Source organism: Rissa tridactyla, chromosome 4 (assembly GCF_028500815.1).
Source record: "Rissa tridactyla isolate bRisTri1 chromosome 4, bRisTri1.patW.cur.20221130, whole genome shotgun sequence".
NCBI classification, from domain to species: domain Eukaryota; kingdom Metazoa; phylum Chordata; class Aves; order Charadriiformes; family Laridae; genus Rissa; species Rissa tridactyla.
This window is the reverse complement of record NC_071469.1, coordinates 48,260,350-48,286,087: the sequence shown is the minus strand read 5'-3', so window position 1 is coordinate 48,286,087 and position 25,738 is coordinate 48,260,350. Positions and strand designations below refer to the sequence as shown.

General features: G+C 46.5%; 1 protein-coding gene across 4 annotated transcripts in view; it reads left to right on the top strand.

Annotated features, from left to right (window-relative positions):
- Positions 1 to 24,637, top strand: part of TSPAN18 (tetraspanin 18) — a 171,728-nt gene extending 147,091 nt beyond the window's left edge. For 3 of the 4 annotated variants that reach the window (XM_054198498.1, XM_054198496.1, XM_054198497.1), the window contains 7 exons: positions 1,845 to 1,936; positions 2,662 to 2,856; positions 8,407 to 8,481; positions 14,341 to 14,439; positions 15,697 to 15,876; positions 19,976 to 20,059; positions 20,991 to 24,637. In XM_054198498.1, the coding sequence (XP_054054473.1) occupies positions 1,874 to 1,936; positions 2,662 to 2,856; positions 8,407 to 8,481; positions 14,341 to 14,439; positions 15,697 to 15,876; positions 19,976 to 20,059; positions 20,991 to 21,038 (744 nt within the window). In that variant the 5' untranslated portion in view covers positions 1,845 to 1,873 and the 3' untranslated portion in view covers positions 21,039 to 24,637. The remainder of the gene's footprint in view (positions 1 to 1,844; positions 1,937 to 2,661; positions 2,857 to 8,406; positions 8,482 to 14,340; positions 14,440 to 15,696; positions 15,877 to 19,975; positions 20,060 to 20,990) is intronic. The other variant, XM_054198499.1, reaches the window with a different exon arrangement.
- Positions 24,638 to 25,738: the final 1,101 nt, after the last annotated feature.

The window sequence follows — 25,738 nt, the reverse complement described above, 5'->3', positions numbered from 1 at the left end:
TCTGGACTTCAAGATCTCCGTACTCTGTGACATTTGCAGACATGACTTTAAACACTGTGGGCATCTCCTCCAGGCCCACATCAGAGTTCTGCGCTCCACTCCATCTCTGCCAGTCACGGTCTTGGCTGTGAGTCTCTCTGGGCAGAACAGTTGTGTATCAGAGGTATAAGAAAATAAACTTCATAAAGAAAAATATTGCCCTCATTCTCAGGTTCGGATTCAGGTTTGTGTTTCTCCAGAAGGGAGGTGGCCTGTAAGACTGGCTTTGTGGATCTGCTCAGAATTCCTCTGGCAAAGGGGGTACCTTTGCCGGTACCCAGCCAGCAGAGGCTGCTGTCCTGCCCCTGGCAAGCAAAGATGCAGAGGGAAAGCAGCTGCATGACCACATGAGCTTCTGCGTCGTGCCATTTGTGTCTCTGCCTGTTCTTCCAGTAGGGAGGAACTGATTTGATTTTTAAATGGAGTCAAAGAAGTGCAGCAAACACACACACTGTATGATATAAATCTGTTTACCTCAGGCAGCCCCTTGCTGGGAGCACTGCCTGCCGTGGGTTTTCTCAGCCCTTTGGCTAAAGCAGGGTAGTTCCCATGGTCACAGAGGGAAGCACCCTGTGAGGCTCTACAGCACTCCCAGGTTTTGTGGATTAACAAAAACAATGAAGGAGTGAAAGAGTGGGTTTCATTTCTGGCTTGTCAAAAACCTTGCAGAATTTCTTTTTTTCTCTTTTAAGTGAATGGGGTGTACTTTGCTAACATAGAATATTGTTGGATGCAGGTCTGTTTAGGGAATGGCATTCACGGTGGAGAAAAGGGAAGAGATGGGTTAAGAAGCGTGTGGGCTTTGGGAGCGCTTCTCGAGGGAGCTAAGCAAACTTGTGTTTGCATATGTATGCACCCCTCTGTGCACAGTGCCGTAACTGCGTTATCTTCTGTTTCAGTCAAAGTTCTACTCTTTTATGTATTTATTTGTCTGTACCTCTAGGGTACTTGGTAATATAATTGCATATTGGGAGACACAGTCACTTCATTAAACAGCAAGCTTTTGGGGGCAGAAACTTTATTCCAACGTAGCCTCACCTAGTCAGGATTTATAGCTGCTCTTCCGATAGAAGTACTATCCTAAGTAGTTTGCTGTCCGATTCAGACATGGAGTTTCAAAACCGGTTCAGATTCCTTAGCATTTTTTCCTGGCATTAAAAGCTTACCAACTTTGATCCATGGGCTCTGTCTGCAAAACACCTATGCAGGGTGGGGTGTAGAGCAGCACCAGGGCTCTGGTGGCACGGTAACATTTCATACTGCATGACAAGCAGGTGTTGGGCCCTGTAAATGTAACTGTGTGAGGACAGCCTCCTCAGGCCCTTCCATGTCCACACATAGCAGTCATTCCCAGCCCAGTTCCTCCAGATGGTTCCCTGAAGATGTTCTCCTTGTTTATATGGCATTCATTCTATGGAGGAAGCTTGTATGGCCTTTTTTTGTCAGGAAGTAGAAAGGTATGTTCAGTGCTTATTAGACTTGACAGGCTTTAGGGACCAGGGGAAAAAAAAATCTTCACGTGCAGAGGGATATTTTTCCCCGTATCTCACACTGCAAGCAAAGCTAGACCTTTCTACTCCTGCAGCCTCCTCTCTGTTTCTGTGTTCTCCTTTAGAACTGGAAGAACGTAAAGGGACTTAGCAGTAATCATTATCTTACTAGCCTGTGCTGTGTTGCCTTGTTCAGGTAAGAAAAGAGCCCTTCTGTATAAATATCTCTACAGGATCTGGGGGAAACACGAACGGCAGTAGCATTGTGTCACTCCATTAAAAAGAGTGCGCTAAGGAGGTGCTGGTGTTTTGCAGGAAGAATTGAATCAAGGAGCCTGAAGACCATGGAGGGAGACTGTCTGAGCTGCATGAAGTACCTGATGTTTCTTTTCAATTTCTTTATATTTGTAAGTATTTAGAATCTACTTTCTCTCTTGAATCCTCCTGTTTCCAGCAGCCTGCTGCTCCCCAGCAGGATAGGCTGGAATTTGGTCAAGTTGCCATGGTACACAATATCCCCTCGGCTTTGCACTAGGGTTTTGCAGCATCCAAAGATGCTCGGATATTCAGAAAGCCAGCGCAGTGGTCACTGTTTTCTGAGTTATCCCTGTCCTTGGACAAGGGAGACCAGAGGGAAAGCTGTAACTAGTAATGTACGTGGGCCATCTTTGAATGGCAGAAGAAATCATTTTCTAGTCCTGAGTGCCCTGCTGAAGTTTTCACTAGAAAACACACTCATTTTCATGCCACGTATAGAGTCATTCCTGGTGACCCTTTTGCTGCTTTGTGGCGGGGGGGGTGGGGTGGTTCCTGTGTACCCCTTCACTGGGCTGTCCCCTGCAGATGTGGCAACGGGTGGAGACTTGATCTTTCAGCATTAGGGAAGGAGTAAACGCTAGAGTGACGTGTGAAGGAAGAAAGGTGCTTTTGCTGCAGATGTTTTGTTGAGTGACCAAGAGGCACTGAGTAGCATGTCAGCAGCAGTCACCTGCTCAGCAGCAAATACATGCCACAGAGAAACACAAATTCTCCAAGTGAACACTTGATCCAAAGATAGCAAAGACTCCAGTTTTCCTGCAGCAGCTGTTTTATGACCTATCTCCCTCTCTCTTCTCTCCTTGTGCCGTGACAGCTGGGAGGAGCGTGCTTGCTGGGAGTTGGCATCTGGGTCATTGTGGATCCCACAGGTTTTCGAGAGATAGTGGCTGCCAACCCTCTGCTCTTCACAGGAGCATACATCATGCTGGCTATGGGAGCGATGCTCTTTCTGCTGGGTTTCCTTGGCTGCTGCGGTGCCATCCGTGAGAACAAATGCCTCCTGCTTTTTGTAAGTGTCCTTGTGTTTTCTGTTGGCCTTGCAGTGTTTCCCAAGAATGGGGCGACTGGATAGTTGACACTGTAATAAGTGCATGAAAGGGTGTCTGTTACTGTAGCCATTATTCTCTTAGATAATAAATACGTTTAGGGCACTTTTACATGCAGCTAGAAATACAGAGAATTTGTTTCTTCCCTGTACCAGGCTTGAGCCTGGTGGGTATGGAGTCAAGGAGTGTATTTTGACTTTTTTAAGCTTTGTTTCAAAATGGTCCTATTTTTTGTTGATGTTTTGTTGTTTTTTTGTTGGATTTTTTTTTTCACTTTTATAAAGTGACCAAAAATGATCCTCTTTTGTCCACCCAAACCCCACAGCTCCACTTGTGGATTCATTCCTCGCTAGTTCACAGCAAAGCAGAGGGAACACGCAGAGCAAAGCATCTGTGTAGTGAAGCTCCCCAACTCAGCAGAAATGGTGGCCTTGCATTGCAGCTCTCAGTAGCTGGTCACTCCCCTATGCAGCCTATTCTGCTCCTAAAATGAACGAGATTTGTTATCTTTGGGCAATTTTTGCCCTGCATGGTAGGGTTGAATTTCAGCCCATGTGGTCATCAAGTACTATTTGCAAAGAGCTAGCCTCTAAAATAAGTAATTTTTGACCTCCACCATAAGTTCTGATACTGCAGGATTTCCAGACATTACCTCCTACTGGAAGGCATTACTGTGTCAAAACACAAAGATCATTAGTTTTATTTTTTGTTTTTGTCAAGTGTGACTTTGTGTTTCTCCCTCTGGCTCTGTTGGGGGTTTTTGTTGTTGGTTTTTTATTTTATTATTTGGTTTTTTTTAAATCTTGATCTTACGGTGTTTTGTTATGATTGTGTCTTGTGCAGCTGCTTCACGGTGCAAAAGAGGCTTGTCTCTCACTTTTAAACAGAACAATAAAGTCCACTTTCTTGATGTTAAAACCATTTTTTCCTAGAGATGAGCCTGGCTCCATTGAGATAAATTCCCTCCGGCACTTGGCTCACCCACCCCTTGAATTCATAACCTGCTCATAAAAGCCCTTTTTTTGGAAGGCATTGTGCGTTTGAGTTGTAGTGACTCGCGTCAGAAGTAAATCAGAAAACCAAACGTGTCACCTGTGAAGTCATCAAGATCTGCCCAGAGGAACAAAATAAAATGCAAAGAATCAGGCCCAATGAGCCTGAGGTTACTTCAAAGCCTGTCCCTGTCAGTTTAAGAAACTAAATGTTTGGTGAAAAGTATTGATTGTAAGGGAATGGAAGAATAATGTTTTCAGCCTGGACCATGTCCGCTGCATACAGATTGGGGACATGGCTGGAGCAAGGGAGCTCTAGGCCATGCTCTTTCCTGATGGAACATCAGAGAGTTACATCCCATCGGTTTGAATGTTCCTCCTGGTGTTTTAGTTATACACCAGTGCGCTCAACTTTGTGAGCTGGACGTAATGCCACAGACTAGGAGAAACTGGAAAAGTAGTTACTGGATGAGGAATTAGTGTTCCACTTTGACCAGGTCTTCCAGGGCTCCTGGTATCAAAGTCAACTGTGTTAAACAGCCTGCTATCTCATGTCCAACAGCAGTGAAGCACTTAGACGAGTATCTGTGCTGATATCGAGTGGGAAGAGATACGTTGCTAATTTCTGCTTTTCCAGGGGCTGCTGATGTTAAAATGCATAAAACCTCTGTGAAACCAGAAGTCTGATGGGAGAAAGTTTTAGGCATCGAAAAGGCAAACCATTCCTGAGTGTATGCCAGAGAGCCTGGGAGCACGTTGCAAAATGGAGAGTGTTAGGCTTCAGGGGGGGTGGTACTTGGGGAAAAGTTGCTAGATCAAATCAAGTCCACTTACAAAGTTGTTAAAGAATTGATGAGCTGGAGAGCTGCTGAGTGAGATTTCAGTGCGATGCATAATGTATATCTGAAGCTTTTAGTCCAAACGTAAACAGAAGATAGAAGGGACAAGACAGATATACAAATGTATGTTCTCTAGGTTCTGGCTTCTGTGTTTGCAAGGACTTTTATTTTTTCATTAAGCTGCTTGTCTTTTGGTAAAAAACATCACTGTGGATCCTAATGTGTTGCATTAAGCACAAGGCTCTGAAGTGTTAATAGATTTCCCAGCGTTTGGATTTGGTTCACAAAACGCAACAAACATTGGCCTGCAGATCAGACATTGAATAACTTCTGGGTTGTCCTAAAGACCCTCAAACTGCAAAAGAACACCATGAAAATCAGAATCCAAAGTGCTGTTGAGCGTACAACATTTCACCACGGGACTGAATTCAGCTTTGCAGCAAGAACAGGCAGCGTGGGCTTCATTTGGCTTAGTTTTGAGTGCAGACGCCCTGTTTTGCACTCTCGTATAATGGATGCAGTAGCCCCTGAAACTTTTCATCCTTTGTGGGTCCTTTGTGTTAAAGGCAGTTGCTGCTCTTTTTGGAACAGCATTGCTCAAACTGGAACAGTAGATGAGTTGTGAAAAAGAAACATGAAATGCCGAGTTGTGGAAACTTCTGATAAACCTGTAACCATCAGCAGGAGCCGAGGCAGGATTTTTGACGAACATGGAAGACCCCACTCCTCAGGATGTTCACCTTGGATGTGGGGGGTACCCACGTTCACGTGTGGGTCTCAGGCATGAATTTGAATATGATGCCGCTGTGGCCCAGCCAAACCAGTTGGCTGTGTAGTGCTCTCATATGCCAGTAACCCGTTTAATTTTGGGAGGCAAAACATAATAAGCAGATTTTGACTCTCTTTAAAATGTAGAATGAGAGCAAGTTCTGAAACACTGATGATCCATCTTCTTTTTCTCATCAGCCTTAATGGCTGCTCGTGTTTTTTCTACAGTAACTGTTACAAATCTGTAATGCAGACTGCACAATGTAAGTGTGAATCAGTTTGGGAATGATAATGAAGCTTATCAGAGATAATCTGGGAATGGCTGCTTCCACTTCTGCACAGATCTGTGCTGGAGCTTGGGTGAACATGTGTCTCCCAGTAATCAGTAAATGAAATGCAATTAGCAGGGTGGCGGGATTAATCACTTGATCACCACCTTAGACCTCTTAGTGACTATGCTGAGATCCCTTGATGGATGATGATGTGAATTTGCAAAGTAACGTTCATTCTCATCACTTGTTCTTTGCCCTCCTGTGGTGAAATTAAAAACAAAACAGTCTCTGAGCAGGAAAAAAAGAAGCCACTGCAGAAAACTCCAGCAGTAAGAATAAATTATAGAGTTAACTAGTTCAGCAAAATCAAGCAACAGCACTCTGTTAGCAACCAAAGTCCCTGCTCATCTGACTCTTCTTGTTTTGGCATTTGAGCCAAGGCTCGTTTTCTTTTGTTCCCACTGCAGAAGCAGGAAGGCAAATGGGACACGGTGGTACACGCACTTTTCCAGTGGGGAAAAATTGCTTACAGCTCTGATAATTGACAACAAAACAACGTTTTGCCCATTCCAAGCAGGTAGTTTGAATTCTGTCTCCATTACTGAAGTGTACGGTGCACAACATTTCAGACTGTTTATAAATCATTGCTTGGGGACCACAATAGCACTTCTGGCCCCATCTGCCTGCCTTCTGTTTCAGAAAGACCTTCAATAACCTCCTCACACACAAAAAAACCCCATATCCAGGCTTCTCCTGAGTTTATTTCTACTTGTTGCTTCAACCACCTTCATTGGTAACGTGTACTGCATGTTTATTGCCCTCCATGTGATGCAGTCTTACTGGGTTCTCTGTTCACTCCTGTTTTTCTCACATGGTGCCAAAATCTGAGTTCATTTCTAAACATCCACTCAGTTCTGTAAAATCATCTTTGCGTCTGTGGCTAATTCTTGGGATACTTTAATTTTAGAAGGGCTGACTCTCAAGTGGTGATTTCTCTTTATGGCTATAAGAACATAAAAAATGTCCATCTGGTCCAGACTTTTACGGTTCCTCAAGCCCACTATTTTGCCTCCAAGAATGGAAATAAATGCCATTTCGGGAGAGGGTGTGAGCCTGGCCACTCTCTGCTCTATTCCCATAGGAGTTCCTCAGCACCAACATTTGTCGTCTTAAGGATGTTAGAGGGCACATCCCTGCCCGTTCCTTTTACTGTTTGTTATGGACTGAAGCAGCATCAAACTAGCATGAGGCATCAGTGTAACTGAGAATCAGTCACAAGCACAAGCTGGGTCCTAAGCTCTATGATGTCAGTGAGTGCTTTCCTGCCCTGGGAGACGTTTTCCCTTCAACACTCTTCCTTTCTGCTTGTGTTTTACCTCTAGCTGTGTACCAGTTTTCTGTGCCGCCTCCATACAGGAGGGTATGAGATGGGAGCCCACAGGAATCCCGGTGCTCATCCCGGGCAGGAAATGCTCCAGAGCGCCTGAGTGCTCTGGGTGGACAAGGTCCTGGGGGCAGCTCACTCACAGCTCGATGTCAGTCTCCCTGGGGATGAGACCCCTCAAGTGCATCTGATTTACCTCTGTGGGGTGGGTGGTGAAGGCACGGTGGATCGCTCAGGCTCGGTAACATCACAGAAACAAGATGCCTTTAGTAAGGCTGAAGACCAGACTTTTAGACCAAAGCAGTAGAAGGTTGCAAGGGCAACGGGATGAAAATACAGTTCCAGCTTAAATTGAACAACTAGGTGCCTCTCTGTTTGCTTTCATTTATGTTCCCTAAAATTATGATGACATACGTTTGTAATGATTTTGCTTCAAACTGGATGCCTGTTTCTCTTTTGCTACCACTCAATCTGCTGGCTATTGCTTTCCGTCAAGTCTGCAATGTGCCCTTAATTTAAGGATATGAATATGCACGCTTTGGATACTGTACAAGATGTGGATGATACTTGCATAATCAAATTAAAATTATGATGGGGTGTTATCAACTTTCTGTAGATGTTCTGCATGGTTAATACTTCACTCAGTGCAACCCCATTGTGAGGAGGGAGATATTAACCAAGGCTGATTTTGTCCTGAAGTGCAGAATACTCTGAAGAGAGCCCATTTTTGGTCATAGGTGTAAATATTTGAATATGTGTCCCACTACCTCCTTGCATGCAAAATGGATCCATGATCATATTACTGTAAAATTGTTTTTGTTGTGATGAGGGGATGTGTGCGCGTATGTATGTGTATGCATGTAATGCATACACCTGTGTCAGGACAATTTAACCCTGTACAAGCACCTACACAATCATAAACCTTTTCCATCAAAGTAGGCTTTACTGTTTTAACCTGGTGTAGATTTTATTAGGGGATGCTATGGGTCCTGTAGCTTTATCCTCTTTTACCTGTTAGAACCAGGTAAAAGCGGTGCAAGCTTCCATGTCTTGTGATGTGGTCAGAGAGGGGCCGTGTCTGCCCCAGGTTACTGTCTCATAAGTGTTTTTAATTGTCAGGGAAAAAAAAAGTTTCCTCAGTTATTTTTTCCATCTCTTTGGTGACCAGCAAAACCCTGTGATCCTACTACCTATTGCACGCACCTAATGATATGTCTGTGGTTTTTGTTTTTTGTTTTTTTAATCTTCTCTCTTCCAGTTCTTCATGTTTATTTTGTTAATCTTCCTGGCGGAGCTTTCAGCTGCAATCCTGGCTTTTATCTTCAGAGAGAATGTAAGTATCCTGTGGTGGGCAAACTCTGAACCCCGGTGGGATTGTACCCAGCTGGAGCATATTGTTAGATGGTGGCTGATTCATTTGTAGAGCAACTGTTTGTTTCAAATACCAACAAACCCGCTTCATTTCTACCCTCAGTCTGCAGAAGTGCCAGCAAGCCAGTGAATGCTAACTAACCTGGCGTGTGCAGGGTGGATGGTTTATGTACACGGGAGATATACGCTGGGGGGCTACTTAAATTGTGAAGTTTTTAGAGTCTTCCTGATTCTTTTGCAGCCAAACCAGCTGCACATTCCATCAGAGAGAAGTTTTATAATAAAGTCACACTAAGGTTAAAAGCAACTCTTATTTTTTCAATATAGCATGTGTTTAATATTAATGGTGGTGAAACCTGCTGTTTTCCCAACAGAGCCAATGCTTGCTCTGCAGTGCAAAAATTCCCTTGTGCACCTTCTAATCATATTCCTTCTTGAATTCTCCTCTCAATGCTGCTTGTAAGACATCCCTCCTGACCCGCCCTGAGCAAGCCTCCCCATGTCCCATTTTGAGGCACATCGATGGATCCCTTGCATATTGCCCTGCCTATGAGTTTCTGGTCCTTCTCTCCACAGCTTCTTGTGATGTAGCCTCTCTCTACTCTGCTGCTATGCATATTATTATATAGCCATCATCCCTCCCCTACGCTACTAGTAAGCTTTTACTACACCAGTAGTGAGCACAGTCTCATTTGTTTCTCTAACCAGCAAAGGTTTGTGAATTTCTTTTAATATTCCCACACGTGCAAAGAAGAGCCTGACTAAACTAGGTCCAGCCTTCTCAAGTCAGCCCATCTTTGAAATATAACTCTGAGTGATGGCCGTGAAAAAACATTGGCCAGTAGAGGTGGTCACTAATGACTGCTAGTATTTATTTTGTTTATTTGGCCTCTTCCAGTAGTAAGAGAACATACAGTACATTCCCTGTACTGGACATGACAGAAATGTGGCATGAGCATAGAAGGGCCATGTATAATGATGATTTCTTGAGCCAGGATATAATTTTAATTTTATTGATATAAAAAGATTTTGATAAGCAAAGAATCAAGACTTGGGAAGCTCACAGCAAGACAGTGCGGTGTTTGTGCAGTAGGATGGTCTTGGGGGGAGGCAGTGAGAGGATTTTTTTTCCCCTTTATAAGCTGACGGTCTTTTGTCTTGGCCTCAGATCTGAAGGCAGTGGGGAAGGCACGGCACTCTGTACACAGAGCGGGTGCCCCATTCCAGCTTGGGCTTTGAGACTCTGCCCTCACGGGAACAGCTACCGCTCCATAAATAGGTTTCAGCATGGGGGGGTCTGGTGTGTTCTGGTCATTACAGCTCTGCTGTTAGGAGTTTTTAGAGAATTCCTTTGGTTCAGCACAAGCAGCAGACTGCACACGTAGAAACTGCCCTGCGGACCCAGGTACAGGCTTCACGACAGAAAAGGAACACGGTCGCTGGTGAGCAGGGGCTGGGCGAGCAGCCGGCTGCTCCCACCTCCCACCTTCCCTGTGGGAAACTGGTAAAAGCTACAAGAAACTCAACAGGCTCGCTGTGAGTCCTGTGTGCCGGGTGACTGCAGGGCTGGCTGTGTCCTCTCCACCACAAGGAGCCTGCTTACGTCTTGCTTCTGGGCAAAGCATCGGTACCTTCCACTCCCATGAAAGCTGTGGGACACATGAGAATACGTTACCTTGCAAGATAAGGTCACAGTGGTTATTCTAGACTTCCGTGGCATCTGGCGGTGTTTTGTGAGATAAAACTTGAAGGGGAGCAAACTTCAGTCTTTCCTGAGCTTGTCTCCTTGTTTGCATCACCAGCTTCCCACTCTGTCAGAATGACTGACAGGAAAGGCTTAAATGGGAGGGAATGAAGAGTGTCAGATCCCAACATAGCTGGAGATGGCTCTATGCAGAAGTTAAACTCAGTCTGCAAATTCTTATTGTTTGTCCTTTCCTTGGGTTTCTTCTGAAAAACAAAAATAAGAAACCAACCTTGTTTTGCTGTTGCTATATATTTTGGTGGTAGCTCCTCTGGTTTGGTAACTATTGTGGCTAGTTTTGCTGTCATCTTTGGGTCAGGGTGAGACTAGATGGCTGGAGAGGATGTCCGTGGGGACAGGGATGGTCCTTCAGTGAACCTTCTTCCCAGTAGCAATTTAAGGTCAGGTTCAGATGTGCTTTTCTCTTGCCTGCGAAACAAGTTGCTTTCAAGGCGTGTGGTGGTAAATGCACATTTAGGCAACCTAAATTTCTTGGAAACTTACCAAGTAGGTTTCTGTGGTGGTCATTGCACGGTCCGTATGGCTATGGCCTTGCTGGCTGCATAAAATGAGACAAAAGGGAAAGATACGCCATATCTGTTCACTTTCCAGATAATGTTCAGTGCTGCTTTCTCTTGTACAACGTGTTACATCCAAACTAGCCCCCAAACACTCAGCAGAGTTAAATTATTAATAGCTGAGAGGGTGAAATAAATTAAGAGACAAAAATAAGGGAGAAAAGAGATGTTTTCTGCTGAGGTTTGACATGAGAGGAAGAGCCAGTGAAGCAGAGCGTGGCGGTGGGGTGAGTGGAAGTGGTATTAACGGTGGTGAGCTACTGTGGTCTGCAAGTCCAGCTGGACTCTCAAAGAACTATTTAAAAGCAGCTGTGGGAGCACCAGAGTTTCTCTTCCTTTGTAAAGGAGGTTGTGGAGGGTTGAGAACCCTTTTCATCTAGAAGACCCCCCATAAAATAGTGTCTTCCATGAACAATAGAGAGAGGCTGGGGAAGAGCAATTTGACTTATGTTCAGGAATTTCTCTTTATAAGCCCCTCTGAGGTCTGGATGGGGAAAACCCTGGAGGGATATTTGACTCTTTTTTTCTTAGTGAATTGTCTTAGCAAGCAAGCAAGTGGGATGGTAGGAACAGATTAGTTCAGTGGCAGGGCTCTGGACGGGGTCAGGTTGTTTGGATTTTTAGCCCCCGTTCTGACACTTAATAGACAAGTTGCTTTAGTTCCTGTTACCTCTGTTTCCTCAGAATAAGGCAAAACCTAAAAAATATGCACTGTCCATCTCTCTGTTAGGAAGCTGGTGTCACTTTAGGTGGAAAGCACTGTGGAAGAGAGAAGTGCAGGACCAGTGACTGTACCTACAGTACAAGCACTGTGCTGTGTCAGAAACGTTGGGATGCTGCAGGCAGATGCATCGGGAGAGGAGTGTGCCCTGTTTTCCAGGCAGGCTCTAGGAAGCCAGCCTCTTGTACAGCATTCAGTATTCCTTGACACAGTGAGGAGAAGGAATGACATGGCACATGAGAAGGCTGTGGCCTTCCCAGACAGTGCCACCACACCTGTGTTGTACAGAAATGCCCTCTTTTTCCTAAGTCCCTTTCATCTGGCTGCAGTAATCCCGGCCAAGCTATTTTTTGAACCAGTTCGACCAAAAAGTCCCACTTCATTCACTGGCATGTAAAGGTACACATGCATGTGCTTTTTCTGTATTGGAGACGTTCGCCCCCCAGAACAGCTAGAAAAAACCACAGCTGAACGGCTCTTTTTTGCTCATGCCCGTGGCTGGTATAACTGTGCTGTCAGAAGTGTGTGCCAAGGTCTGGTTTTATTAGTAGGTCCTTTGCTCCCTTCTGAATAGTTCTTGCCATGGTACTCCAGTGTGCACCCACCCCATCGGGGCTTCAGCGAGAGGGGGGCCGTGGCCATGTGAGCAGGACTGTCTTACTGACTTTTATCCTCCTTTGTCAGCAATTTTTTGAAAGAAGAAAGATGCTTCTGCTGATTGATTGATTTTTTTTTTTCCCTTTACTCTTCCCCCCCGCCCTCCCAACACACACATTTTTCTGAACTTCAGATGCTCAGGACAAATAGTTTAAGAGCAACAAAGTGGAATCAGTTATTTTCCTGGCAAACTTACCCTTCCAGCACTAGGCTTTGTTTTAGGCCAAGTCTCGTAAAAATCGCACACGAACTCTGAACCATTTCCTCTGGGGTTGCTGCTGTCAAAATAAAGGCTTCACTTTATATTTAAATGACTCTTTTGTTTTAGACCCCGCCAAAGGCAATCGTCTGGGATTATTACCAACGGTAATATCAGTTTCAAAGTCTGCGCTTCAGAAACAGACAAGCATCAAAAAAAAGTGCTGCTGTCTCTGTAGGGTAGGACGCTGCGTAGATAAAGTACACAGAGAAAGGAAAGGAAAGGAGAACACTGAGGACATATTTCAGCATCTTCTAACCTGACCTTCCTCCAGTGCACCCAATTCCCAAAGGAAAAAGCCACGTCCTCTGGTATTTTAATATTCAAAAGCAAGAAATGAGATAATATCTGTCTCATAAAAGTGATTTAGGAACTTAGCAGCGTATCTAATTGAAAGGTAGTGAGATTGAGCTACCTGCATCATTCAAGTCTCTGTGACAAAGTTTTATGCAGTATTGATTTAGTCATTAATTTTGGCCTTAGTTTGTATTTGTAAAAGAGAAGTCGATACTAAGTCATATTTGGGGGTCTTTCAAAGAGTCACCACAGCCTTCTCTTTTTTCCTTAAATTTTGTGATACAGTTACAAAGGAAGGAAACAATTTTGTGCTCGTGCTTTTGTGCCCACCCGTACATCTCATACATATGTATGCGTATGTGCGATATTTCATGTTGCATATCAAGAACCCGAAAGCAACTTGTAGCAGTGTATGTTACTGCGTCTGCAGCTTAATTCCTGATCCTGCAAATACGCAACACTAGAGCAGTGCTGTATCCAGCCGACTCCAACCCCTTTCACTGAGGCTTTGCAGTGGCAGAGAGATTTTGCCTGTGCGCGTCACAAATCACAAGGTATTTTGGAGAAGGGACCACACAAGTCAAGACTTACTGGGAACCTGAAAAGGGGATTCCTTGAAGTTTTCATCCTGACATGGTAGAAAGCCGACAAGATTGAATAGGGGTGTTCAGTTTAACAAGACTATTAGGTTTGTATATTTACTAGTCCTCCAGAGAGTGATCCTAAGTAAATGTAATTTCAAGGTGTCTAACGTTTTTGAGAAGACTCTGAGCCAAAATGTTCGTTCAGTTTTTCTATTTTACTGTAAATGTGAACAGGAGTAAATGAAATTCCATAATGAAATTCCATTCATTTATATTCTTGACCTTAGGAAAAAATGTTTAAATTATCTAAACACTGGAAATATAAAGAGGATTTTTTTCTTCATGTGTGTAGGTCAGTTTAGGTAATCTAAAGCTCTGTCAGGGAAATGGTCTTTTCTTCCAATTCATAAGTTGACTTGAACATTTCACATTCCTTACATGTTTTTTACTTCCTTTTCATTCCCAGGAAGTTTCATATTAGGGCTTCATTCTGCTTCCTCACACACGGAAGTAAATTCAGAGCAGTTCCCCTCTCATTAGTGGGAAGTTAACTGGTTTAAAATGAAAAATGAGGGGAAAATCATGCTTTGGTTGCAGACTTCACGAAGCATAGTAAGTTAAACTACTATTTGGGTGTGGATTTGCAGATCTTTCTAAAATCTGTTTTAGTCCTGTTTCAACTTAGGAAATGTTTTCAAATAGTGCTGAAAACTTAATAAACCAACCAGCCTTTAAGTGTAAACTTATCTTACAAGTATAGATATAATTCAATCCCTTGATTTCATAAGCAACAGTTTTATTTAACAGGTACTGTTCACCCTGGATATAGTTATGATTTAGTTTGTCCTCTGAGCTTTGCAAAAAAAACCCAAAAAACGAAACAACCGAACAGCCCCCAGCATTCACAGAGGGAGCTTTGGGAAGCGCTTGGGAAAGGTGTTGGCAGCGGCCTTTATGTTTCCACCTCTCTGTGCGTTTCAGCTGACCAGGGAGTTTTTCACCAAGGAGCTGAAGAAGCACTACCTGAGGAACAATGACACGGATGTCTTCTCTTCCACCTGGAACTCTGTTATGATCACAGTAAGTCAGGCCGCGCCGGTCCCACGCTCAGCGGCCGTCGACATGGTGTTCAGCCGGCACCCTCAGCTCGCCCAGGGTCAGCCTGCTCCAACCCCCCTGTCCCATCGAGCGGAGCGCTGGGGTTTGTGGTGGTGGTGGGAGGCAGATGAGAATTCGGCTGGCAGTCAGACTTCCTCGAAGTGAGCCACCATCCGTCCTGAGAGAGATGCTCCCAGTGACCGTGTCAGCCTTTGTGGTTTGCCAAAGCCTGAGGCGTTTGACCTGGCCGGGTACCCCCAGCTTTCAGCCAGTGGGCACAGAAAGCCCTGGAGCTGTCTGCAACTGAATATCGCTGCGCTTACCCTGGACCTTTCACCTTGCAGACTGCTTCAGAACTATTCCCGACCAACAGCAGCCAAAACCTAATGCTAACGAATGGCTTTTTGTTAGCTCTTGTGAAATGGGTTGGTAAGGTGGCAGATTAGGCAGGAGTGTGCCTAATGGCATATTTTCAGTATAGACATATTGGCCATCAAAACTGACTTTGTTATTACAATCCTAATCAGGCAGGTTAAAGATCGACTGTCATTGGAATTGGAGTGGTTGTTATGTACTACAAGAAGTTCTGTGCGTGCGTGTGTGTATGTACAGATGTGGATTTAGTGCTCAGTACAGCCCACAGTGTATCCCTTCAGGAGTGAAGAGCAGGATGTCAGGCTCTGCAGATGAAAAGTCAATTTTAATCTTAAAAGAAAAAGATGATTGCTGCCCTTCATGCTGATTCAGGACTTTAATAAAGACATTTCCTTTTGCTGACTGAAAGGAGACAGAGTCAGAGTATGACTGGAATCCTTAAAAAGGACCTGACTTGAATCCTAAAAAGCGACCTTACTTGAATCACCCAGCAGTGCCTTTGAGCAGCGACAATCCTGACCATTAGCTGTGGGGAGGAGCCTGGATTGTACTGCTGGCTCCCTTACAGACTTGCTGGGTGATCTCAAGCAAGTCATTCTGGATGTGCTCCAAAGCCCTGTGTAGTTCGTGGCAATATTCCCAGTGGTACCTTAGAGCCTACAGTATGACATGGGAACAGTGGGACTTTATAAAAAGGCTTTGATGAAACAGAAGCTCCAAGGTACAAGCACAACTCCTCGGGAAACAACAGTCGTTTTGTCTCTGCTTTGACTAAAGCTTTGATCCCTACAAAATAGGTCTTCGCTAGATTTCTCGTATCAGGGCAAAGTGTCAACTCTGTTTTCCTTTCTTCTCTCTCCTTAGTTTGCCTGTTGTGGAGTGAACGGACCAGAAGATTTTGAAGCTGTCCCTCATCTTCCACACTCCTCTTCGGAATCGGTGATACCTGAGGCTTGTTGCCAGCGAGAGCTCCAGAGCCGGGAAGGGAAGTTTGTCAACAAGGAAGCCTGCCTCACGGGCATCGAGAGGTTTCAGAACCGACAGGTAAGGGAAGCTGAACACCAGGAAAAGGAGTTCCACAGTGGACAGAGAGATGGCTGGGGTGGTCATGGGTAACTAGTGAAGCGGGCAGGTCATGCCATTCTGACTGTAGCTCACATCCTAATTACGCTTCTGCTTTTGAAGCCATGGCATAGGTGTGATTTTGAAAAACCCCTTTCATTGTGTGCACTGCTAACTCCATGCTGTGCTGTATCGGCAGAAATATGAAGATTTTCCCAAGGGATTGAAAGGTGGGGTGGAAATTTACATCAACTTTTATTGTGTTCCCGAAGGTTAGTACTATCTCTCAGAAGTTAATTCTCAAGCCAGCACAGATCAGCGAGGATGGGATGGAGTTGGCTCTTACTGGCTGCGGTAGTGGCTCCAGTTTAGTTCACAAAGACTCCTCATCAGCAACATAACGCAACCAAGAGATCAAGGGTTAAACAGCCACAGAAAACCATGTCTGTTTTCTAAGGAAGAGAAGTGTTGGAAAGCTGCATTTCTCTGCTCTTTTGCTCTTTACAGTAGAAAAAGGGCATCTCTTTTGCCAGGCCTCTTGACTTGGTGATTTTTTCCACTGCTAGACTGGAACAAGACAGTTCAGCATAATGTCATAGAATCATAGACTTGTAGAATGGTTTAGGTTAGAAGGGACCTTTAAGTTCATCTAGTTCCAACCCCCCTGCCATGGGCAGGGACACCTTGGCTAGACCAGGTTGCTCAAAGCCCCATCCAGCCTGGCCTTGAACACTTCCAGGGACGGGGCATCCACGACTTCTCTGGGCAACCCATTCCACTGCCTCACCACCCTCATAGTGAAAGATTTCTTCCTAATATCTAATCTAAACCTACCCTCTTCCAGTTTGAAGCCATTACCCCTTGTCCTATCACTACACACCCTTGTAAAAAGTCCCTTTCCAGCTTTCTTGTAGGTGCCCTTCAGATACTGGAAGGCCGCTATAAGGTCTCCCCGGAGCCTTCTCTTCTCCAGGCTGAACAGCCCCAACTCTCTCAGCCTGTCCTCATAGCAGAGGTGCTCCAGCCCTCTGATCATCTTTGTGGCCCTCCTCTGGACCCAGACCAACAAGTCCATGTCCTTGTGCTGAGTACTCCAGGTGGGGTCTCACAAGGGCAGAGTAGAGGGGGACAATCACCTCCCTCGATCTGCTGGCCACGCTACACTGATATCACAGTCATATTTCCTTACATTGTCACCAAGATGTGAAGTTTAAGAAACTGTAGCAAAGCTCCTGACTGTGTTCACCTCAGCATTAATAAGCCAGCTGAGCTCTGTACTGACCATACGAACGAGCCTCTTTTTCTCTCCAGGCTAAGCAGCGGTCCTCTTAGCAGCACCTGGTAGCAGATTGTGAAAGAGAGTAAAGGAGCTGGGAAGCAGCGCGTGAGCTGTTCCTCGTGCGGCAGCTGGAAATAGTTGGCAAAGGCACTCTGGGTGAGAGATCATAGCAGACAGCAGCGTACTGCTTCTGCCAGGTCTGATTGACGTGAATCGACGGGAAAGAGAGAGCGGAGGGAGATGATAAACAGCAGGGAGGGAAAGAGAAGCATTTTGAGAAACAGGGTTAAAGCAGGTAACCGATTTAGCTTTCCCTAAGCAGTGATGCTGAGGCCTACCACTTCTGTGGGAAGGGGAGGTTTCCTCTGAGCCCTTGTCACCGCAGAGTGTTGGTGGAAGAAGCAGTGTGCACAGCGAGTGTCACCAAACACGCAGTGAGATGCTTCTGTAAAATGGGAGAGACACTCCCAAGCACCTGATGGCTGAATTCAGGCATTCCTGGAGCAAGTCAGACTCTTGGGACACCATGCTGGTAGGACAGTGCTGGCCACACTTGTGCTCCCCCTCATTTGTACCCGGCTGAGCGGGGCATGCTGGAAGTTGGGTTAAGGTTGGAGCTCTGGCAAGCACCCAAACATTTTGTTGCTAGGCTTGATGCTGTTCCCTGAGAATTGAGCTGAAGCGTGGCCAAAACAGAGCTGCTGCTGAGCGGTCTCATGTTGACAAGAACGTGGTTTTAGCAGCTCGGCTGCTGCCCCAGCGGCCTGCGCTCCCTGCGTCTGCCTGGTCAGCGGGTGCCCTCTGTGCTCTCCCTTGCTCTTCTCCGGTTGTGTCTCGCTTGCAGCGAGCAGGGTCTGGCGTGGACACCAGTAGGTAACTGTTGTGCTGTCTTTGCAGTTCAGACACTTTCTTTTTGGGTGCAAGGAAAAAACCAGGTGATTGAAACACCCCAGCAGTATGGATGGGATTAAACGTCTATTGTGTGAAGTATATGCTCAGTGGGGAGGAGAGCTACTTCTTACAGTGGACAAACTCCAATCTGCTTTTCTCTTTATGTGTGACCTATTTGCAGAAATTTGCTGGTGGCTTGGAATTTTAGGCTGGGAGAACTGAGGCCAGGATATTTTCTGGTGATTTCCAGAAACTTCCTGAAATCTTTGCACAAGATCTAACTGTTAATGAATGCTATGAGAAATAATAAATGACATTAAAGATGACGGTGGCTACGCTGCATAAGCGGAAGGATTGCTGTAGTGCATGGCCCTGAGTTCTTAGTGAAATCAATTCTCCTATAGCCAGAAGATCAGCAAGTGTTCATCCATGCTCCTTTGGGTGAAGGCACAGAGGAATGGTCCTGAGGTGTGAAAGAACTGCTGGCTATGAGAGAGGATTCAAGAATCTCCTGCCTTGGCTTTAAATAAATCCCCCTTATCCCTAGCCAGCCTGGGCTGTCTGTCATCTGCCCCAAGGGTTCTTTCCTCTGTGCTTAGTCTCTGCCCTTTGCGGAGGAATGCCTCTCCTCTGCTGTTCCTCTCAGCCCTGCAAGAAGACACAGTTCCTTGTGGTCAGCGAGGGGTTGTGGGTGTCCACCACTCCATCCCACTGCAGCAAAACCTTCCCTTCCTTGGCACTGTCCTGTGGGTCTCTGCCTCCTGTGCTGTGGGGCTGTGTGAGGGGGTGAGAGGGAGCTGTGCCTGCATCTGAGAGCACCTCTTGTACTAATGAGGGCTCTGCTGTGAGAACAATGCGATGTGTTGCTGTCATGTCCCTCTCTCAGTAAAAAGGGGGTGTAAGTGACTTCAGATTCGTAAATTCTCAACGGTGCAGACTGAGGTGAGATAAATCTCAAGGTCCATATACAAACATTTATTAGCTTACCAAAATGGTTGGTATAGGTCTTAACAAGTCCACGAGAATTGGTTAGGTATATAACAAATTATGGCAAGTGGTGAGGTATACATTGTGTTACTTAACAAGAGGTATAGGACAATTCATGGCAAGTGGTACTTAAGGTTGAACTTAAGGTCGTTACTTAACAACTCTAACTGTTACTTAACAATTCTAAGAGAAAAGAGAAACTGAGGGATAGAGAAAGGAAAAGACAGAGAAAAAGACAAAGATAGAGATCACCACCGGTCCTGGTTCCAGCGTCTTTTTCAGGGAATCTTCCCAGGCATGGCATAATCTTCCTCTTTCTTGGAAAAATTTTCCCAGGTACGGTCTTCTTTCTTGGGAAGAATCTTCCCAGGCATTATCTTCTTCTTTTGTTTCTTCTTTGTTCCCCCCTAGGGGCACGTATTCTCCCCTTTTATGTTTGCTGAATTAGCATGGTCCACCCCCCTTGTCGAGGACAGCCTCATCTCAGGTTTCTCCCTTCTCCCCCAGGTGACGTGTTGCATGATTTGGGTGGAGAGACGAGTGCCATAGTCATATGTGTTTAGCATGATCTCGATAATCTTCATTAGCATATGCAGGGCTGTGTGCTTTCATATGCATTTTGCGGGTAATGAAGCAAAGGTCACTCATCCGGACACAATGGCCTTGAGAACTGAGAACTACCAAGCTCATCACACGAGTGGAAGAACTATCCTGTCTTCACAAGACAGTTCTCCCACGCTTTCAGGCACCAGAAGTGTTAGCCTTATCAGTTCTTTGAAGGCCAGGCCTGCATTATTTATTTCCGTGCGAGTGTTTGAGGCATTCCATTGAAGGCTTGGAGGGCCTTCTGCCCCTTGTCAGGGAATTTACAGTCTGTCTCTTACAGCTGCTCAGGTGTGTCTCACCACGTTTTGTCCTCCCTAGGGCTGCTACACTGTGATCCTGAACTCCTTTGAGACCTACGTGTACCTTGCAGGAGCCCTTGCCATTGGAGTGTTGGCCATTGAGGTACTTACTGTTGTGTGACTAGAAAAAAAGCAAGTGTTGGTAGATGTCCAGGTGCTCCCCCTTGCCAAGGGAAGCAGCTGCTCCTGTGGAGTGCCGGCAGGTTATCAACTTGTGGGTTTAGTTGCCTAGAAGGAGCCGGCTGCCTGGTCCTTTGCCACAAAAGGCAGGGAAATACGGGGTGCCACAAGCCTGCAGTGCCGCCTCGTGTTGGCCCCGCTGCAGAGCTCGCACCCTGCCACGCTGGCCACAGGGGCTTTGGGGACCCACTGCCTGCCCCAGGGTCCCACACAGTCACTGCCCTCATTGCGGCAGCACCCCAGCAAGCTGACTAATCTGCCACTTGGTCAAATTGTGCCTTTGCTTTCAAAGTTTTTGTTTAGAGCCTGAAACTGTATTAGCTCCAGAGCATTAGCGTCTGGCTCTTTGGTGATGTTTCTGAGGAACCGGCTTCCACCAGACACATTAACCCAGAAGTGATGTCCCTGCAGTATTTCTGGGGCAAGACCGGGTGCTTTCCCCAGTGTCTTGTCTTGTGCAAAGGAGGACCTGGGCAGAGCTCCAGCAACCCCCACAAAGGACCCACTGTGCCTGGGCAGCGGAACTGGTGTGTAGAGCAGGGACAGCAGAACCTGCTCCCCTGAGACACCAAGGGCGGTTTGGGAATGAAGCCAGGCTGCTGCTGTAGCCACAAATAGATTGGGAGACAGGGGAAGAAGGGGAGGGATCACCTTCACGGGGAAAAAAAAGTTTTGCCACTGCCACCCCTGGGTGGTGGGAAGGGTCCCCCTTGCTGCGTCACTGACTGCTGGGCGGGAGGGAGTGACAGGAGTGGCCCTGGGGCCAGGGAGGGCTTTGCAGATCTTCTGGAAGATGCAGCTGACTCTGGTGGTCTCTGTTTTGTTTTTGCCCTCTTCTCCCCCCCACCTTCCAGCTGTTTGCCATGATCTTTGCCATGTGTCTCTTTCGAGGGATCCAGTAAGAGGTGGCCCATGAACCACCATGTTCCCCATGTACTCAGAAGAAAGAAGGAAAATCAGAAGAAGCAAAACCTGAAAACACCCAAAAAACTTTATTTTTTTTAACAAAATGGGGTAGGGGGGGAAAAAAGAAAAAAAAAAAGGGTTGTAATATATGAATGACCAAAAGGATTGTACTTCAGGGGCTGGAACTTTGAGGTGATGTGCACTACACTGTACACCGGACCCTTGCCCAGAGCCACCTGCAGCAGCCGTGGAGCAGGAGCCCAGCGCAGCTGATTGCACTAGAGACTGATGGAGCCGGCAGCGGGGAGCGGGAGGACAAGCACAGCTGCCTCTCCTGCAACGCCTTGCCTACCGTTCGCAACTTTAGCATGTTTTAGGCAGCAAAGGACTGAAGAACCCCCATGCAGGGACTGGATAAGGCGACAGGTTGGCCAAAGTCTGTGACGGTCTAGGTGGGCTTGAAACAAGTAGCGGTGGCTCATCCCAGAAGTAGGTAGTCATTGTTCGCGTGATTCTGGCTTTAGTGCCCAGCCACAGAATGAAAACACACATTCTTCAGTGGAAGCTTTGGCCCCATCACCTGAAACTTCTCAGAGAAGTCAGGCGCTTCAGTGAGGCCGGATTTTCTCTGGAGCCCCAGGCAGGGGCAGCGTGGTCTCACTTAGCGATGGGACTCAGCTAAGGCTGGCTGATGGTCAAGAGTTTGGTGCCTACCTTTCTGGTTTTGCTAAGATTTACTGTTCCTTGTTGTGAAAAAGAAAGAAGAGCAAATAGTTCCCTGCTGTGCTCCCATCTCCTGGCAAAAATAATGGCTCTGGTTAAGAACCATTGATACTGCTGCCTTCCTGAGAAGGGGAGGAAATAGTGTTTAAATCTTGTCGGCCTTTGCCTTTCCCTTAATACTTGCAGAAAACGGTTTGTGGTGCTCTGTTAGCATAAATATTTGCAGTGGATTCCTGCATGCTTTCCAGCCCTAAGGGGAGTTCCAGGCATGGTGCTGGATGGAGGAGGCTGAGGTTTGTCAGCCGCTGCCATGCTGTTTGCCTGAAACAGTCTTGTGGCGTCACTTCAACTCAGAGGATTCCCACTGAGATGCTCCCATGGGCTCCTGACGAAAGCATCGAGTCAGGATTGTTTTAGCCTGCCTGCTAGTGGAGAGTGTTTCCTCCCTTGAGACGGTTTGAGATTTAACTAATATTATCATCTGCTTAATCATTTGGAAGTGAACTTCAGAAAGATGCCTGGGACTGGACCTTAGTCAGAGATTAAGATGGAACTGCTGAGGCCCCAGGCAGGCTCTAGGGGCACCCAGGGTGCAGCCAAACCGCTAGCTGCTGCTCCAGTGGTCGTGGTTATCGACCCAGACAGGTCACTTGGTTTCTTTCCTCTGGAAGCCTCAACCCCTGTTGCCTTAATTGTTCATCTGGTCACTCCCTGACCCCCAACTCATTGTGCTTGGGGGAGGGCAGAAGGGGCTGTGGTTTCTTGTTTCTCTTAGGTCTTTTTACGGATTTTATAGGCTCAGATTATGGAGCACTTTTATATAGGCTTAAACCAGCCCCTCTGAAACCCGTATGCACTGGCAAGGAAGGCGAGGGGGCAGAAGGCAGCAGCGATGAACCTTGTGCCCGGGTCTGGCAGCAGCAGGTGCCCTTTGCCTGGGCTGGGTCCCTTCAGCTCTCCCAGTGGCACCGCGCAAGCTACAGGGAAGGAAGGAAAGCAGCAGAAAGCCTGGTCCATAATAGACAACGATCCTGGCTAAGCGTCCAGGTTGTGGAATCAGGATACTAAGGAACAGGAAGAGGCATTAGAGCTTTTCCAAGCTTCATTTGCAAGCAGCAATTTGCTCAGCAGCAGGAGGGGGCCTCGTCAGGTAGAGCTGCAGCCCCCCCGTGCCGCAGTCAGCATATTCCAGCAACGGAATAGGAGGCCGGGACTGCTGAGCGGCCTCAGATGTTGCGTTAAACCTTGTGGAAAGCTTTTCTGAACTATTTCCTTCTGGATCTGCTTTTAATGAGGCATTTTAGCATTAAATTCTGGTCTGTTGTTTAATGGAGGAAAACAGCTTTGCTAGCCAAAACCCAGCAGTATTTGTTCCCGACAGCAGGTGCTGCGCTTAAGATAGGAAAAAATCTGTTGCATCTACTGGTCTTGTAGGGAATGGGCTGAGCAGGAGGAGAGCTTATCTGTTCTGCTTCTGCCTCAGGAGCTGGTGTCAGCGGTTGTTCTAGGAGTTCCCAGGGGAGGAACAAAACCCTGAGCAGAGATGGTAACTTGGCTGGAGATGAGTGAGAGAAGTTGAACGGCCTCTCCCAGTCTCCTTTTTTTTTTTTTTTTCCCTTTCCCCTCAGTTTATTTTGCAAAGGCCCGTCTCAGGTCAGAGCCTGGCAGGTGAATACCCTGATTTGTGCATGGTGGGTGGCTGAAGGGAAAAACAAAAAGCGTTAAAAGCCTTTCTCTGCCACCAGTGGCATGAGGTAAAAACTGTCAGAGCTGGGGCAACCGGACCAAAGCAGCCAGAGTGCTAAGTGATAAACGCACATGCCCGAAGCAGGATCTCTGCTGGTTTATTTCTCTTTGGCTTTCCTAATTCTGTACTCATTGCTTTGCCTGTTTTTAGCGTTCTCACTGTCCCTTTCTCCCTAATGATAGTCCCTGTATCTTCAAAAAGATCTCTTACTCGTCTGCTGTTCTGGCTTTTGCGCAGCTGTTTCTCCTCTCTTACCTTCTCTGCTCCCCCATGGCTCTTTTCTGGATGAAGACTTCACATCCTCTCTGCAGCTGGCTAGCGTGCCACTGGGAGCACAGCGTGAAACCCCAGCAACACCCAGGCAGCACGTTTGGAACAAGAACTGGAGATAGCTGTAGCGATACGGACAAGTCTGAGAGGACCTGTGGAAGTTGGTAACAGGCAGAAGGAATTTCCCCCGGGGGAGAATTTAATGACCAGGCAGGCCCAGAAACCAGACTCCCACTGTATGGCAAAGCATGTAAATGTGTTGGTTTTTGTCCCTTGGTTATATGGCTGCCCCCTCTGTTGTACAGTAGTTTTCAGAACAGTAGGCAGGAGAAGCAACTGTATTTTTATATTTGTTTTTAACAGCTCTGGTGAATATTTTGGGGTCAGGGGCTCAAGCTAGGGTTCACAGCTTGCTGGAGAGCCCTGGGCAGGCTGGGGACCAGAGGGAGCTGCCACCTCCGTCGCTGTAGCACCGTGACCACGGCCCAAGCACCTTGGATGGAAGTAGTAGAGAGCAGCCCGTGCCTGAAAGCCCGCAGCCCCTCTCGGCGCCCCTGCCTCCCCGCTGTTATTTAATGCTCAAATGACTGTCACGAATGCCTGGGAAAAGGGCTGAGTGTGAAATAATGTTTGAAATCTATTTTAAAAAAAAACTGTAAATGTTCTTTTTATTAGATAGTGGAGCTAATTTATCCTGTATTCCCTACTGTAATGCTTTTTTATATTGAAAGGAATTTTTTTTTTTTTTGGTAATATAAACCAGAACACAAGCCTGAAGCACTCTCTGCACGGTTTTTGTGTGCGTTTCTTAAAAAAAAATTAAAAAAAATAAAAGAAAGATATTGTGACAGTGAAGTGAAACGGCTTTAATTTTCACTATTTTCTTGGTGTTAAGTACAGTCACTTTCTTACCAGAGGAGAAAGAATAAACTCAGGTACAGCAGCTAAAATGAGGTATAAATTGAAGTGTCCCATTCTCCCCTGTCCCCCCACCCCAAGTAAAAACCCTTGACCAGAAAGGAGAGGCCAGCTTAAGACAGACAGAGCCTCTCCTTTGTCACCAGCTCCAGTTTGCCAGATCTTGGTTAGGTGTAAATAAGGCAATGGAGGGAGTTATATGTGAATGATGCGTTTCCTTCACCCTCAAAAGCGAGGGCTCTGTAACACAAGGGTTTGGGTCCGTCTCACACAGAGAAAGGGGGTCGGCCTGTGGCTGCTCAGAGCGCAACCCTCCAGGGAACACGACTCCCAGCCCTGCACAACGTTAGACAAATGCAAGCAGGTACTTCATTGCAAACTGCCTCCTGCGGGAGATGACATCAGTCCAAGGCCTTTCGCGCAGTTTAACAGAGAAGGAAAACGAGGCCTGTGAAGATGGAGGTTTTTTTTCCTCAGCAGATCAGTAGCGGAGCCTGAAGTAATGCCTCAGGCTTTGGATCCCAAATTATATGCTCAGCTGCCACCTGCAGCTGTGATGCCAGCACTTCTGTCCTCCGGGATGCAGTTCTGTACAAATGCTTCAGCATCCTCCTCCTCTTCCCCCATTCACACCAGAGTGAAGACAACCAGCCACAGTCGGTTTTTTGGCAGCCCTGCAGGGGCTCCATCCTCAAGCCACCCTGAGAAATTCCCCCCTGGACCTCACCTGCCACAAATTCACCTCCTCAAGTGGGCCTGGCCGTATTTATCCTGTTTCTACATGGTCCACTTGTAGTATGATGGAGCAAGAAGCACGAAAATAAAACAACGGAATCTCTCCCCCTTCAGGACTAGCAAGAAATCTCTTTCACGGCCACTTCCCCAGGCTTTGCTCTGTGTTGGAGCAGAAGACATTTGACTGTCAAAACTAGAAGTGGCTCACTGTTCTAAGTTTTGCAGAGGCAGCTGCTAAGCAGGGGACCAGAGGAACCCAACCTCACCTGATTTGAAGATCCTTTGGAAACCTGTAACTGCTTC